The 15,690-nt window shown below is 46.9% G+C and overlaps 1 protein-coding gene across 2 annotated transcripts; it reads left to right on the plus strand.

The window, feature by feature from the left end:
* Positions 1-126: 126 nt before the first annotated feature.
* On the plus strand, positions 127-15,396 carry TTLL2 (tubulin tyrosine ligase like 2). Of its 2 annotated transcripts, none has more exons than XM_074988677.1 (2): positions 127-230; positions 6,127-7,836. In XM_074988677.1, the coding sequence occupies exon 2, from the start codon at positions 6,144-6,146 to the stop codon at positions 7,749-7,751; it is 1,608 nt and encodes a 535-aa protein (XP_074844778.1). In that variant the 5' UTR covers positions 127-230; positions 6,127-6,143; the 3' UTR covers positions 7,752-7,836. The 2 variants fall into 2 exon arrangements, 1 of the variants encoding a protein (XP_074844778.1); XR_012644777.1 differs by lacking the exon at positions 6,127-7,836 and adding an exon at positions 15,037-15,396 and having other exon boundaries at positions 181-230.
* Positions 15,397-15,690: the final 294 nt, after the last annotated feature.

The raw sequence follows: 15,690 nt of genomic DNA on the forward strand, positions 1-15,690 counted from the left end.
AACCAATCAGGCAATTGTAGCTGGTGAATGAGGCAGCCTGCAAATCCCATTTTGGCATTTGTGAGCACAAAGAAGGGGTTTCCTTATGTTTCTGTTGGAAAATCCAAGTGCATGTTGATATTTGGTGATTCGCCACAAACAGCCTGGAGTGTCCCAGCCAAACTGCATGATTGATTCAGACAATTACCATACAGAGAATGCACCTATCCAGGAGTGTTAATGTACCAGAGGTACGTGGACATTTAAAATTGATGAATACGGTTGTGTGTGTGTGGGTATGCGCACGCATGTTAAGCAGTTTCTACTCCACAGCCTCTCTCAGGAAAAAGAGACTTTATGTAGGAAAAAAAAACATCCAGGGAAAATGATTCCATGACCAGCTGATGATGGGCTAAGATCTGGAGGACATACAGCAGGGGTGAAAGGTTAGTTTCATACCAGATTCACAGAGATTCATGAGATGCTTACTTCAACTGCATTTCAACTGGAGGAATAAGAAGATGGAGGGGTTTTTGTTTGTTAGTTTTTTTTTTGTCTCTAATATCCTCAATAATACCATTTTAAATAAGTACAAGGTGCCAACTGACTAATACACACCTGTTTGATACATCATTTATTCATTATACAATGGCTTTTTCAATATTAATTCCAACATAACGCAGCTATTGCTAGATTTGATGTCACAAAAACTCTTTTGTTCAAAGAAAATCAGTTATCTGATCTAGCTTAAATGTCTTCTTGGAAGCTATGCTTTAGTCCAACACAAGTTAGAGGAACCAATAAGGAATAACAGGGTCAAATTCAAGAGCTTGTGGTATACAGTGTGTCACATTACATAATCAGATAGTTACTGTTGTTATTTCAACAATACCATCAGGATATCATCAAGTAACGGTTATTTGTTACTGAGATACTCCAGCACAAGTATTTTTATTTAAAATAGAAGGAAATACATTAGCCTGTCAGATACCATTTTGTGAGCAATGCAGACAGTTGTTAACTTTTAACAGAAATTACTACAAGTGCACTGCACAATAATGATTGCAAGTAAGTAGAGCTTAAAACTGTGTTCACATAATTTGAAAAAGAAAACTGTACAAGCAACTCAAGAGAGTTCAACTGAATGAAAGGACCTTTATATGGTTATTCAAACTTTTATAGAGAAAATGTAATCAAATTTATGTTCACACATTTAGATGATCACTTGATGACAGTTTCCCTTTAATTGTATTTAAAATGTGCTCCTTCGATCTGAAATAATGTTATTATTTTTGTACTCCATATACAGTAGGAACCAGTTTCCAAGGACGTTTGTGTTGATATTTATGTCTAGGCTTACAAAGTACTTGTCTTTTTAGTCAACTTCCCCCTGAGTGTAAACATTAAGAAAGGTTTTCCATTGACACAGCTACCCTGACCTGAGGAAACCACTGTCAACAGGTTTATTGTTTAGGTATTCTGAGCAACCAATAATGAGCAATGTACAACATTTTAGTTCAGACTCATTGGTGGCAGTCTTTACTGTGCTCAGTAGTCATACAATACAGTGCCTTTCAATGAAAGGTTGCTAATAGCATTGATGATTAGTGCATAACACAATTGCACAACTAACAGCAACATTTAAACTATGACTCAGAGATGTCAACCTGGGTGAATTCAGTTAAATGTTATTTGGGCTTTAGAATTTCTTTTCCGGGGATCTGAGGCAGAGCCTAGAAAACTTGCAGTGTGAACATTTCTCTGTTTCTGTGAAAGTGATGATTTAAAGTGATGATTAACAGGTATCTACAATGGAGCCCGTATAAGAGAGAGTGAATCTTCAAGGATGAAGACGGAGGCAAAGCAATAACAATACTTACCTCACTGTGGCTGCAGTGCCAGTGCGTATTCTGCCTCAGTGGCATTCAGCACATTTCTGCGACCTTACAGAGAATAAAAAACAGCAGTTTTTTTTTTTTGTGAAAAAAAAAGGAGCCAATATTCTGCCAGCTCCCTACCCCTCCACCCCGTATCCCAGCCAATCCCATGGCTAGGGGTGGCACACAAAAAAAAAAAACTGGAAAACAGCCAGTGGTGAGTTATTTTCCCATACCCAAATAAATCCACTTACATCTCTTGAGTACCTTAGTTCCCATACACTGTTCCCTCAATTCCATCTACAGGGGCTTTGCCTTACATGTGGGAGAGGAGGAATTCCTGGATCACCTTGTTGTGCTCAGAGAGGAATGGCCTTCCTCCAAACCTGGGCCTGGCTGAAAAGATAAGCAAGAAGGAAGTTATAAATTCAGCTGCAAAATAATAGAAACATTATTTATTTATTCATTTATTAACTATTTGGTTTTACTATAGATAGTGTTGACCAAGGTATTAGAAATCATGAAATGAAGAAATAGATCCCTAGTTCATGGGTCCTCAATAGTCTCTGGTCCTGCTGGACAGTGAGGCTACGTCTACACGTGCACCCAACTTCGAAATAGCTTATTTCGATGTTGCGACATCGAAATAGGCTATTTCGATGAATAACGTCTACACGTCCTCCAGGGCTGGCAACGTCGATGTTCAACTTCGACGTTGCTCAGCCCAACATCGAAATAGGCACAGCGAGGGAACGTCTACACGCCAAAGTAGCACACATCGAAATAAGGGAGCCAGGCACAGCTAAAGACAGGGTCACGGGGCGGACTCAACAGCAAGTCGCTCCCTTAAAGGGCCCCTCCCAGACACACTTTCATTAAACAGTGCAAGATACACAGAGCCAACAACTAGTTGCAGACCCTGTATATGCAGCACGGACCCCCAGCTGCAGCAGCAGCAGCCAGAAGCCCTGGGCTAAGGGCTGCTGCCCACGGTGACCACAGAGCCCCGCAAGGGCTGGAGAGAGAGTATCTCTCAACCCCCCAGCTGATGGCCGCCATGGAGGACCCCGCTATTTCGATGTTGCGGGATGCGGATCGTCTACACGTCCCTACTTCGATGTTGAACGTCGAAGTAGGGCGCTATTCCCATCCCCTCATGGGGTTAGCGACTTCGACGTCTCGCCGCCTAACGTCGATTTCAACTTCGAAATAGCGCCCAACACGTGTAGACGTGACGGGCGCTATTTCGAAGTTACTGCCGCTACTTCGAAGTAGCGTGCACGTGTAGACGCAGCTTGATTCTCCTTCCCTCTTTCAATAGGGATCACACTGTTCTTCACCTTCACTTCTTTCCAGTCCCTCCCACTTGTACTCAGATGCATTCCTGCCACCTGCAGGGGGTGGTATAAGGGAACCCAGGCCTCCCCTCTATGCAGGCTCCTAGCCCATGGGCCCTCTTGTAAGGAAGTTATCTGACTCAAACACCAACTGTGCTGCTTCCCTATGCCACGCCCTATGTTGTCTGTCTCTGGTTAGGCCCTTCTCCTTTGCCTCTTCCCATCACTCCTTTGCTGAAACCTGCCTGTTTTGATCACAGTTTCCTGCCAAGGGACCCAATCCTCCAGTCTCAGTTCAGATGCCTGGTCACACCAGGGCATACCACTGCTGCTACTGCTGTCCCCAGATCTCCCCCAGCTAGATGATCTGCCTCTCAGATTTCTCCCTTGCCAGAATAGCAGAACCTGCCTTTCAACCTGGCTCCAATTCTATGGTCTGCACAGAAAGTCAAATCCAAGTTCTCCCAAAAGACCTTACTCATCCTGTGACACATGGCTTATGACTCAAGCACCATTGCAGAAAGCACCTGACCATACACACCTGTTCTACGTTGCAACAGTGAAATTCTCTAATGTAGACAAAGGATATAGTGCACAAAGAAAGATTCTCACTGTGCTGAGATGATAGTAGCAGCTGTCAAAAGCACAATGCTCAGATAATCCACACGTACATTTGACAAAAATGTCACTGACTATTGCAGTAGGGTAGGAAATGGTTTTTCCATCCTGCAAGGATTTTTGAGGTTTTATATTTTTTCCCCATCCTGAATTGGGACAAAACTTTGAAAATTTTGGTGAACTGAAAATGATTTCAGATCAGGTCAGTAGAAACACTTCATTTCAACTGTGCCTTTTCTTTTCAATTGAATAATGTAACTTTTCATTCATTTAGGGTTTTTTTTTCCCAAAAGAATATTTCAAAACAGGAAATTTGTCAAACCAACCACTTTCTGTGAACATTTTCAGTTTTGACTATTTCCCATAAACGTTCCATCATGGGAAGTGAAGGAAAGGAATGCTGTGAGGTGTGACACACATTCTAGGTTTCTATGGAGATTTAGAATACATGGAATTTACATTCTGGAGATTGTTTCAAAAGTTGGGAGTTTAAAACCCCAAGAGGAAAAATTCTCAGTCTTAAAAAATATGCCAAGATGTCAGTCTGAAAACTGGTTGATGGGAGAATTGACCACCCGTATAACTGATGTGCATACCTGAAAAATGTCAAAACTGTGCGGACATTAACAGATGAGATCAGGAAAATTGCTTTCTTCATTTATTTTCTAATGTTGTTACATTCCAAAGATACAATTTAAATTCCATGCCTGGAGGTCCCATCCAGAAGGATTTCAGAGGGTGGAGTGGTACAACAGGTAAGTTCTTAAGAGCACGGATTTCAATGGCAGATACAACGATTTGTAGAACTGCTTTTCCACTAACTGAAGTCTTGAGTCCTTTCTAGACACAGAGGAGCTTCTGCAGGCTTTGGGGAAAGGCAGAGCACTGCCACAGAAGCAGCAATACCATCTAAGGTAGAGACCCACTGAAATGTTGCCTCCTCCACAGACATCAGGGGTAACATTGCCTTCAAGTTATATCCGCTTTCATTATATTTAGAATTAATTGGTATGTGAATGTGTGGTCAGAAGGTGGGAAGGAGTTGTCTTATTTAAAAGTTATAGTTCTGTATTAAAGCTGTTAATTTCCCCAAGAAACAAGAAGAATTAAAATGTATTTCCAACTCAATGGAGCTGGTGGGTACCATCAGCTACATCTGCAGTGGGTACTCTGAAATAGTGCACATAATTCAGAGTTTATTCTGATTCCTAAAACAGATTATTTACATACCATAGTTTTGGCAAATTGTCTCATCTGCAGGAGGGAAATGGGTAAGGAAGAGTGTATGAAGCTCTTCAGGAAGGAAGGAAAAGTTGGTAACAGGAAAGCACTAGGTAGACAGGTCCAGTGATACCAGGACTTTAGGCTCAAATCCAAAGCTCATTGACGCCAATAGAGTCATTCAATTGACTTCACTGAGTTTTGGATCAAATGCTAAGATCTTGTCAATACTGGGTTTTTTCTCAGAGAAGGGTTAAATTACATGGTAAAATGTCTGATCCTTCTCTACACTACAACTGTTGGGAATTATGTGTTCCAAATTAGTGGTGTAGACAAAATCTAATAGGATTAGTTATGATCATTGGGCTGAAGAGCAACCACATGAAACAAAATATCTGTGAATTATAAAAGCATCAGTCTATGGCACAAGCCAACTACTGCTAAGACTGGCCCCCACAAATAAGTAAAGCAAAAGAAAATACAGGTTGCAACTCTCAAATCCGGTACTCTTTCCAACGTTCTAGGATGAGAAAGTACTGGGCCAGTGCAGAAGCCACACTGGGGCTGGGAGTGGAGCCCCAGTCTGCCCCTCAGCAGCACAGGCGCTGGTAGGTGGAGGTGCCTCCTGCCCCACTGCAGTGTGAGGGCCTGAGCCCTCTGGCACAGGGCTGGCTGGAGCCCTCTGGAAGCCCCTGAGAGCCTGGGCTGGGACCACAGCAGCCCCACTAGGCAGGGCTGTCGGGGGGCAGAAGCCCTGGACATCCCTTCATCTGGAAAATTCTCTTGTTTGGGACCTGTCAGGTCCTGAGTGTGCCAGATAAGGGAGGTGCAACCTGTATATGGACATTCAATTTTATACAGATGGCAATGTTTAATGGTGTCTTGAAGTTTTCTGAAACCAAGAACCTTGCACATGAGGTTAATACGATTGCTTTTTCAGCGGTAACTAACACATCCCATTACAGTTTTTGTTTGCAATTTGCACTTCGTAGCAGAAGAAACCATGGGAGAGAGAGGCTTTGGGAGCATCAATTTCAGCTCTGTCCATGACAATCATTTAGTGATTTATTTTCCTCCTGATAATTCTTTTTCAGAAAATAAGGTTCACACAATGGCATCTGACCATGATGCAGAAGATACCCTGAAGCCTCTGGTCTTCCGGCTCCATGACAGTGTTCCTAAAGCAGTCCGTGAGGTATTACTGGAACGTGGTTGGAGTGAATTTGATGAACAAGAGCATGATGAAGCAGACTGGAATCTGCATTGGCAGAACTCCCCTTTCCGTATGACTGACCACCGCAGCATTAAACCATGGCAGAGGCTCAATCATTATCCAGAAACATCCAGGATCACAAGGAAAGACTATCTGGCAAGGCACCTGAAACGCATGAAGGGAATTTATGGACCATCTCTTTACGAGTTTAGTCCAGTGGCATTCATCATGCCTAATGACTATGTCCAGTTTATAGCTGAATACACCAAGGAGAGACAAGCACCAGGCAGAAAACCAAGCTACTGGATTTGTAAGCCTGTGGATCTATCTCGTGGAAGGGGGATACTCATTTTCCAGGACCTTAAAGACTTTGTATATGATTGCATGGTCATCGTGCAGAAATACATTAGTAACCCTTTGCTTATTTCTGGGTACAAATGGGATCTTCGTCTCTACGTCTGTGTCACTAGTTTTTGCCCCCTTACCATTTACACTTACGAAGAAGGCCTGGTGAGGTTTGCCACTGAGAAGTTTGACCTTGGTTCTCTGGACAATGTCTATGCCCACCTGACAAATACGAGCATCAATAAATTTGGTGCCTCATACAAAAAAAATAAAGAAGGGATCGGCCGGGGCTGCAAATGGACGTTCAGTAAATTCCGTTCTTACCTACGCAGCCACGAGGTGGATGACCTGCTTCTGTGGCGGAAAATAAACAACATTGTAATGCTGACTCTGCTTGCTATAACCCCTTCCGTTCCCCTAACTTCCAATTGCTTTGAGCTCTTTGGGTTCGACATTCTGATAGACGAAAAATTCAAACCATGGCTTTTAGAGGTAAACTACAGCCCAGCTTTGCACCTACACTGTTCCATCGACACAAGAGTGAAAAAGAGACTTCTCCATGATATCATTGAATTGCTAAATTATAAGCAAACTGACACCTTCAGAGAAAACAAAGGGGCCAGCACTAAATATTCCTATGCCAATAGAGCACATATCCCCTTGACTACGCAGGGTGAAAATGCAACAGATGACTCTCCTGATTTTCTTGCTTCTAGGCAAGAGAGTGAATGTACTGCCACTGAAGTACACTCTCTCTTGGAGATTTCAGGAGGTTCATTTAAGAAGGAGGCCATACCGATGGGGAAAACAGTCAGCATACAACCAAGGAAAACAGTAACCTCACAGCTCCGGGAAAGGATGAATAAGCCAAAACTATCATCACAATCAAAAGCTGCATCGAAAAGCAGACAGCTGCCAGGAGCAAGACATCCCCCACATATGTCTGTCCAAGTGACTCATTGGTTACCTACCACTGAATTATGTAACTACAAATTAACTATTCCTCCATATTTTGTCTCTGCTAAAGACAAAAAGCCCTTCCCTCGAGTAGGTGGTTTTGTCCTTATATTTCCTTTCAATGATGTGGTACTTGAAGCTTCCAGAAATAGAATAGATATAAAAAGTATCATACAAGAGATACACAAGTTAATGAACAAATAGTTGCCTCCAAGACAGCCGAACGTAAAGAAAAGATCAGATTATTTATCTTTTAGATCACTCCATGTATGTTAAGATATAAGTTGGAACACAAAGCATCAGAGAATACCGAGATATGAATGGTACCGGGCTATTAACGTATCTTAAGTGGTCCTTTAGCTGGAAGCTGGAAGATACGCTCCGAAGTCATCTCAAATATCAGGATCTTTTAAAACCACATACAATCTGAAAATGTCTCTTGTAATTTAAACAATGACTCTAAGAAATTATTTTTAAATAAAAGAATGCATTGAATAATTAATTTTCATTCTGCTTCTAAAATAATCCCTAAATGTGAATATAAAGTTTCTTTCAAAAGCTTTAAAAATGTTAATCCTTGCTTTTGTTTATGGGCCATTTATTCATTCCTGCCCTTCATTTTCAAGATCTTTTCTTTTCTGGCCTGGGAAGCTTTAGAACTATACAATGTTGATTAGTTTACCCCCCTAAAGCATGCAACCTGGATATCAATGTCCCACAGTTTACAGTGTTATTAATGGTTCTAAAACTATCAAGGGTCTTTAAGAATTCAGTGTATGGTCTGATACACTGAACTTTTGGGCATTCACTTCCACAAATTGACTACGCTTTGTGAAGAAATACCATCCAAATAGAATTACATTAATTTAATTGAATAATGGGTTTCTGCAGAAATTCTTACACAATGTGTAATTTCAAAAATATCCTACATCCTGTCCCAGCCTGCTTTTCAAGCCCATATCTCAAACACTAGACTCCCCAACAGTCTTTGTAAAGTAGAAAATATTATAATTAAGACTCCCAAGGCAACAGAGCAATTTAATATTGGAGCTGGGTTGTGAACTGCAAGTGCCATTTTTGGGTCGCTAGATAACATCTCTCTCACAGACACACTACATTACATACCTGCTGGGGCCTTACAAATGTTAAACATTTACTCAGTTTTGTTTTGCTGTAATTATACTGCCTTATATTAGGCTGCTTGTGTAAAACTTTTTGGGCCAAACTGAGTGGGGAGAAAAAATCCTCAACACTGAAAGAGAAGTTACTCACCTGTAGTAACGATGGTTCTTCGAGATGTGTCCCCATGGGTGCTCCACAATAGGTGTCGGGCTTGCCCGGCACCGCAGATCGGAATTCTTCTAGCAGTTTCTATTGGATCGCAGATGCACCGATGTGCACTGCTCCCTTGCGCGCCCCCGGCCATGTGCGCGATCCGTTCCCCGCCAGTTCCTTGACCAAGCGCCTCGGATGCTCCTGAAAAACACCAGACAGAGATCTAAAGCGGGGAGGATGGGCGGATGGTGGAGCACGCACGGGGACACATCTCGAAGAACCATCGTTACTACAGGTGAGTAACTTCTCTTTCTTCTTCGAGTGGCCCCTGTGGGTGCTCCACAATAGGTGACTACCCAGCAGTAACCCAAGTAAGGAGGTGGGTAATCGATTCATGTGCAGCTTGCCCCCGAGAGGACTGCTGTTGACAGACGGGTATCCTCATCGAATACCTGATGCAGGGCATAATGCTTGGTGAAGGTATCGTAGGATGACCAGGTCGCCGCTCTACAGATGTCTTTTAACACGATGCCCTTGAAGAAGGCTGTTGACGCTGCCACCGCCCTGGTGGAGTGAGCCCTAGGCGGGGCCAGCAAAGGGGTCTTTCGAAGCTCATAGCACATTTTTATACAGGACACAATGGCTACGTCTACATGTGCCCCAAACTTCGAAATGGCCATGCAAATGGCCATTTCGAAGTTTACTAATGAAGCGCTGACATGCATATTCAGCGCTTCATTAGCATGCGGGCGGCAGCGGCGCTTCGAAATTGACGAGCCTTGCCGCCGCGCGGCGCATCCAGACGGGGCTCCTTTTCGAAAGCACGCCACCTACTTCGAAGTCCCCTTATTCCCGTGAGCTCATGGGAATAAGGGGACTTCGAAGTAGGTGGCGTCCTTTCGAAAAGGAGCCCCGTCTGGCCGCGCCGCGCGGCGGCAAGGCTCGTCAATTTCGAAGCGCCGCTGCCGCCCGCATGCTAATGAAGCGCTGAATATGCATGTCAGCGCTTCATCAGTAAACTTCGAAATGGCCATTTGCATGGCCATTTCGAAGTTTGGGGCACGTGTAGACACAGCCAATGTGCTTTGAAATTCTCTGTGAAGAGAGGCCTTCCCCTTTTGACCTGGGAGCGAGAGACACCAGAAGCCCGTCCGTTTTCTGGAAGGACTTAGTTCTATCTATGTAAAAGGCCAACGCCCTTCTCACATCTAGGAGATGTAGGCGGGCCTCCTCGCTGGAGCTGTGAGGCTTCAGGTAAAACTATTGGTTCGTTAAGATGGAACTCCGAGGAAACTTTTGGAGCGAAGGCTGGGTGTAACCGTAAGGTTACCGCCTCCTTTGAGAATACTGTGCAGGGCGGCGTTGCCATCACTGCCGCGAGCTCGCTCACCCTGCGGGCTGACGTAATCGCAAGGAGGAAGGTTGTTTTCATCGTAAGGAGTCGGAGGGGTACCATGGCTAATGGTTCGAAGGGTGGTCCCGATAGCGTGCTGAGCACCAAGTCCAAACTCCACGACGGTGGAAGCGGTTTTTGAGGGGGGTACAGGTTTACCAGCCCCTTCAAGAACCTTGTAACGATAGGGTGGGCGAATACAGTGGGCCCTTCCTCTGTATGCTGAAAAGCTGATATAGCAGCGAGGTGGACCTTTAGAGAGGATAGAGAAAGCCCGTCTCATTTGAGGTCCAATAGGTATTCTAGTATTATGGTTATAGGACTGTCAAGGGGAGCTAACTGTTTGGCGGAACACCAGGCTGTAAATCGAGTCCATTTCTGTTCATAAGTCCTCCTGGTGGAGGTCCTTCGGCTACACTCCAAGACTTGTTGTACTCCCTCCGTACACGTGCTCTCTAAGGCGCTGAGCCATGGATTAACCATGCTTGTAGGCGCAGTCCGTGAGGGTGCGGGTGGACTATGGACCCCTGAGCCTGCGTCAGTAAGTCCGGCACCACCGGTAGGGGGAGTGGTGGACGATCCGACATGCGTAGAAGCAAGGGAAACCATTGTTGCCAGTCCCAAGTTGGAACTATGAGTATCATGCGAGCTGTCTCCCTTCTGGCTTTCTGCAGAACCTTGTGGATAAGCGTTGTGGGGGGAAACACGTAGAGTAGAGGGCCCTTCCATGAAATTCTGGATGCGTCCCCCAGGGACCCCCGCCCTATTCCTGCTCTGGAGCAGTACTGAGGACACTTCTTGTTGTACTGGGTGGCAAACAAATCGACTTGGGGAAACCCCCATGTACGAAATATGCGCCGTAGCAGGTCGGAGCAGATCTGCCATTCGTGCATGAGTGCGAAGTGCCTGCTCAGCTGATCTGCCTTCACGCTGTGGGTGCCCGGCAAGTACGAGGCTTTCAACGTTATGTTGTTGGCGATGCACCAGTTCCACAATCGGACTGCTTCTGCACATAACGCACGGGATCATGCCCCTCCTTTTCGATTGATGTAGAACATAGTGGAGGTATTGTCGATATTGATCCCGACTACTTTGCCATGCAGGTATTCTCGAAAATGTCTGCACGTGTTGAACACTGCTCTGAGCTCCAGTATGTTTATGTGCAGTATCTGTTCCACAGGGGACCATAGCCCTTGCATCACCTTGCTGCCAATGTGCGCTCCCCATCCTATGTGGGAGGCGTCGGTAGTAAGAAAAATAGAAATTTGTGGTTGGTGGAAAGGCACCCCCACTAGCAGATTCTCAGGATTTTCCCACCACGCTAGGGATCTGCGCACCTCCGTCGTGGGCGACACTACCCTGTGGACAGTGTGGGATGCCGGTTTGTAAACACTCGCCAGCCAATGCTGCAGGCTTCGCATGTGTAACCTGGCATTCTGTACCACAAATGTTGCTGCTGCCATGTGCCCCAACAGTTGCAGACACGTTAGGACTGGCACCGTGGGGGCTGTACGTCATGACTTGCACCAGGGAGTTGATGGTGCGGAAGCGGGCATCGGGCAAGTATACTCTTGCTGTGATAGAGTTTATGCATGCCCCTATGAACTCTACATCTTGCATGGGTTCGGTCTTTGACTTTGCGAGGTTGATAACTAGGCCCAGCAAAGTAAACGTGTTCGCGGTGACGCGTATCATGCGTAGGACCTCTGCCTTTGAGGCCCCTTTCAGTAGACAGTCGTCCAGATATGGGAAAATAAACACCCCCTGTCTGTGCAGGTAGGCTGATACCACTGCCAGGATTTTGGTAAAGACTCTGGGTGCCGAGGGTAGGCCGAACGGAAGAACCCTGTACTGGAAATGTTCCCCGCCGACCATGAAGCGGAGGAAGTGCCTGTGTGCCAGGTGGATTGTTATATGAAAGTAAGCATCTTGTAAGTCGAGGGCTGCAAACCAGTCTCCATCGTCCAGTGCCATAAGTATGGAGGCAACTGTGATCATCTGAAAGCGTTGCTTGCGCAAGTAATGGTTGAGGCCCCGTAGATCCAAAATCGGCCTCCAGCCTCCTGTTTTCTTCTCTGTTAGGAAGTAGTGTGAATAAAAACCTTTCCCTTGGAATTGTTCTGGCACTCTTTCCACCGCCCCTATGAACATGAGGTGATCTACCTCCTGCTTCAGCCTCGCCTCGTGGGCAGCGTCCCTGAGATGAGGCCGGGCAGGAGGCTTTGTTGGTGGAAGTGACTGGAAAGGGATTGTGTAACCCGTGGCTATAACTTCTAGCACCCATTTGTCTGTGGTGATCTTTTGCCATTGGGAGTGGAACGGTTTGAGGCGATGATGGAACATGAGATGAAAATGGCATTGAGCGATGGTATTGATAGTGTAGCCCCCGATATACCCGTCAAACTTGCTGTCTCTGGGCCTGTCCCGAGGGTGTACGGCTTTGTTGAGAATGTTGCCTGGGAGCTCTGTACTGCTGCTGCTGTTGATGGTGCCCATGGTCGTAGCCTCGCTAATACTGAGCGCGTTGTGGTTGGTAAGCATAGCATCTTTGCTAAGGATAAAATTTCTTTTTCTTGTATGGGGGAGTATAAATACCCAAGGTCCTAAGTGTGGCCCTCGAGTCTTTGCTGGAGTGGAGGACCGAGTCGGATGAGTCCGCAAACAGCTTTTGCTTATCAAAGGGAAGATCCACGATCTTCTCCTGTAGGTCTCTGGGGATACCAGACGTCTGGAGCCAGGATTCCCTACACATTACCACTGCTGCGGCTGTTGAACGTGCTGCTGCGTCCGCCACGTCCAGGGCAATCTGGACTCCCGTCCGCGACGCCGCATAGCCCTCTTGGACAAATCGCCTTTAACACTGGCTTCTTGTCCTCTGGGAGGGAATCCATGAGGGGAGTGAGTCTAGAGTAATTGTCAAAGTTATGGTTTGATAGATGTGCCGCGTAATTTGCCATTCTCAATAATAGGGTAGAGGAGGAATAGACCTTCCTGCCAAACAGCTCTAGCTTCTTAGCATCTTTATCCGACCCCCCCAGTTTGTACTGAGACATCTTCGACCTGTGCTGGGACGATTCGACCACCAAAGAATTGGATTGCGGGTGACTAAAGAGGAACTCCATGCCCTTTGCTGGGACGAAGTACTTCTTATCTGCTCTCTTGTTCGTAGGCGGAATAGAGGCCGGAGTCTGCCATATGTTAGTGGCTGACTCCATAATGGCTTCGTCCAGCGGGATAGCGATTTTAGATGAAGCCGGGGGTCTCAAATTTTTCAGGAGTTTATGGTGCTTCTCCTGCACCTCTGCTATTTGAATGTCCTGCGTGAAAGCTACTCTTTTGAACAGCTCCTGGAATTGTTTAAGGTCATCCGGAAGGGAGACATCCCCAGGGGCCATGGCCTCCTCTGGGGAGGATGAGGAGGAATCGCTGGGGTAAACCTCCCCCAAATCCTCTGGTTCCCGAGTTCGGTGATATACTTGCTCCCTGGAGGACTGTGAAGGGAAGTCTCGGGATTCTGGACCTAATTCCCCCTGGGACAACTGTGTTCCCATCCCAGAGCGAGATTGTACATGGGAGTATTGACGAGTAGTAGGAGAGGACCTGCCCCTGGATCTAGACCTGTGGTGTCTGTGTTCAGCATGATGAGGACGACCATAGCAGCATGGGCAAGGGCCCGGTGATGGAGACCTGGACCATGATCGGGGAGTGTACCCATGATGTCTGGGAGAGCGGGACCTCCGTGACGACATAGATAGTGGTGAAGCTGGTTTGTGATAGTACTCAAGGGGATCCATGACCAAAAATTGTGAAGGTGGCCCGAGCCACGGCGAAATTGGTTGGAGGAATGGAGAGGGAGGCCCGAGATAAGCCGGTGGAGTTACAGCCCGGCAGTGCAGCGTGTGTATCTCGGGGGGCGGGGGGGGACTGGGTGATAAGGGCAGCGTGGCCCTGCCTGGAGATGGACTAAGATGTCGAGTTTTTGCTTTTGCCTTGCCCCTCCCCTGTGGGGTGGGCGCCGCCCCCTCCCGTGCCGGGGATCTCGGCACCGTCAGCGGCGGTGCTGCGCGGGTAGCTTCCTCCGGCACCGATAGGCTCCGTGCCGGGTGCCCCTGCGCCATCGGCACCGCGGAAGCCGGTGCTGCATGCGTCGGTGCTGCCGATTCCGGCACTTGCCGTGCTGGCACTCGCGGCGCCTTCCGTGCCACCTGTTGTGTAATCGGAGGCTCGGCCTCTGCCACGTGCGCTGCTGTGCTGCCGCTTTCATGAGCTCACGGCTGGGGGCTCTGCGTTCCGCTCGTCCTGCCCGCTGGGCCCGCCGGCAAGGATCGAGCCGGAGAGAGTTTCCTCCTCTTCTGCACAGAGGGGGTCAAAGAGGCTGCCTTCCTTTTATGCGACCCAGAGGGCCCTTCTGCGTGAGACTTCTCCGGCGGTTCAGGCTGGGGAGCCTTATCAAACAAAATCATTTTGAGCCTCATCTCTCTGTCCTTCCTGGCCCTGGCTGTAAGCTTAGCGCAGTGGGAACACTTCTGGGTAACGTTCGACTCTCCCAGGCAGCAAATGCATTCACTATGCCCATCAGAGGCCAGCATAGCCTCGCAGCATGACTCACACTCCTTAAACCCCAAAGAAGCCACCGCAGTGAGTCTTTACTGTTAATAGGGTACTTAGCCACTAATCAGTGCTTTCTAACCCAAAATAACATTCATGGCCTTCAGGGCAGCGGACGGCTTAACAGCCTTCTTGCCCACCCCTCTCTCCTTTGTTCCTCTTCTCTCTGCTGTCTAATATTCTCTTCTTTCTCTTCTTTTTTTTTTCAAATAGTGACAAAACAAACGAACTACACGCAAAAAACAACTATCTTATCTGTCTCTGGCTTTAGCCGGAGCAGATTCCATCTGCAGCCGATGGCGGTTGAGAAGGAACTGGCAGGGACCGGATTGCACACATGGCCGGGGGCACGCAAGGGAGCGGCGCGCATCGGCGCATGCACGATCCAATAGAAACTGCTAGAAGAATTCCGATCTGCAGCACCGGGCGAGCCCGACACCTCTTGTGGAGCACCCACGGGGACCACTCAAAGAAGAAAGGAAACATTTGTTTTACTGCCTGGCCAGACCATTTGATTCCCTACTACAGATCATCAGCCTCTGTCTGTCTACCAGTAACTGCATCTGCTATAAATATGGCCCTACCAAATGCACAGCCATAAAAAATGCATCACAGACTGTAAAATCTGTTCTCCCCTTGAAAAAGCTGGTCTTTTGTGTGCTTCTATCCTATGCAGCACAGATTTCATGGGGGAGATGAGCATTTCTTCAATTGCGGGTCCTGACCCAAAAGGGAGTTCTGGGTTGGGGGTCACAATGTTATTTTAGAGGGGATCGCAGTACACCACCCTTACTTTTGTACTACCTTTAGAACCGAGTGACTGGAGTGTAGCAGCTGTTGGCCAGATGCCCAGATGTGAAGGCAGCA

The sequence above is a fragment of the Carettochelys insculpta genome, chromosome 3, assembly GCF_033958435.1.
Source record: "Carettochelys insculpta isolate YL-2023 chromosome 3, ASM3395843v1, whole genome shotgun sequence".
NCBI lineage: Eukaryota > Metazoa > Chordata > Testudines > Carettochelyidae > Carettochelys > Carettochelys insculpta.

Coding starts and splice junctions, on each gene's coding strand:
- TTLL2 (XM_074988677.1), top strand. CDS start 6,144: ATGGCATCTGACCATGATGCAGAAGATACCCTGAAGCCTCTGGTCTTC.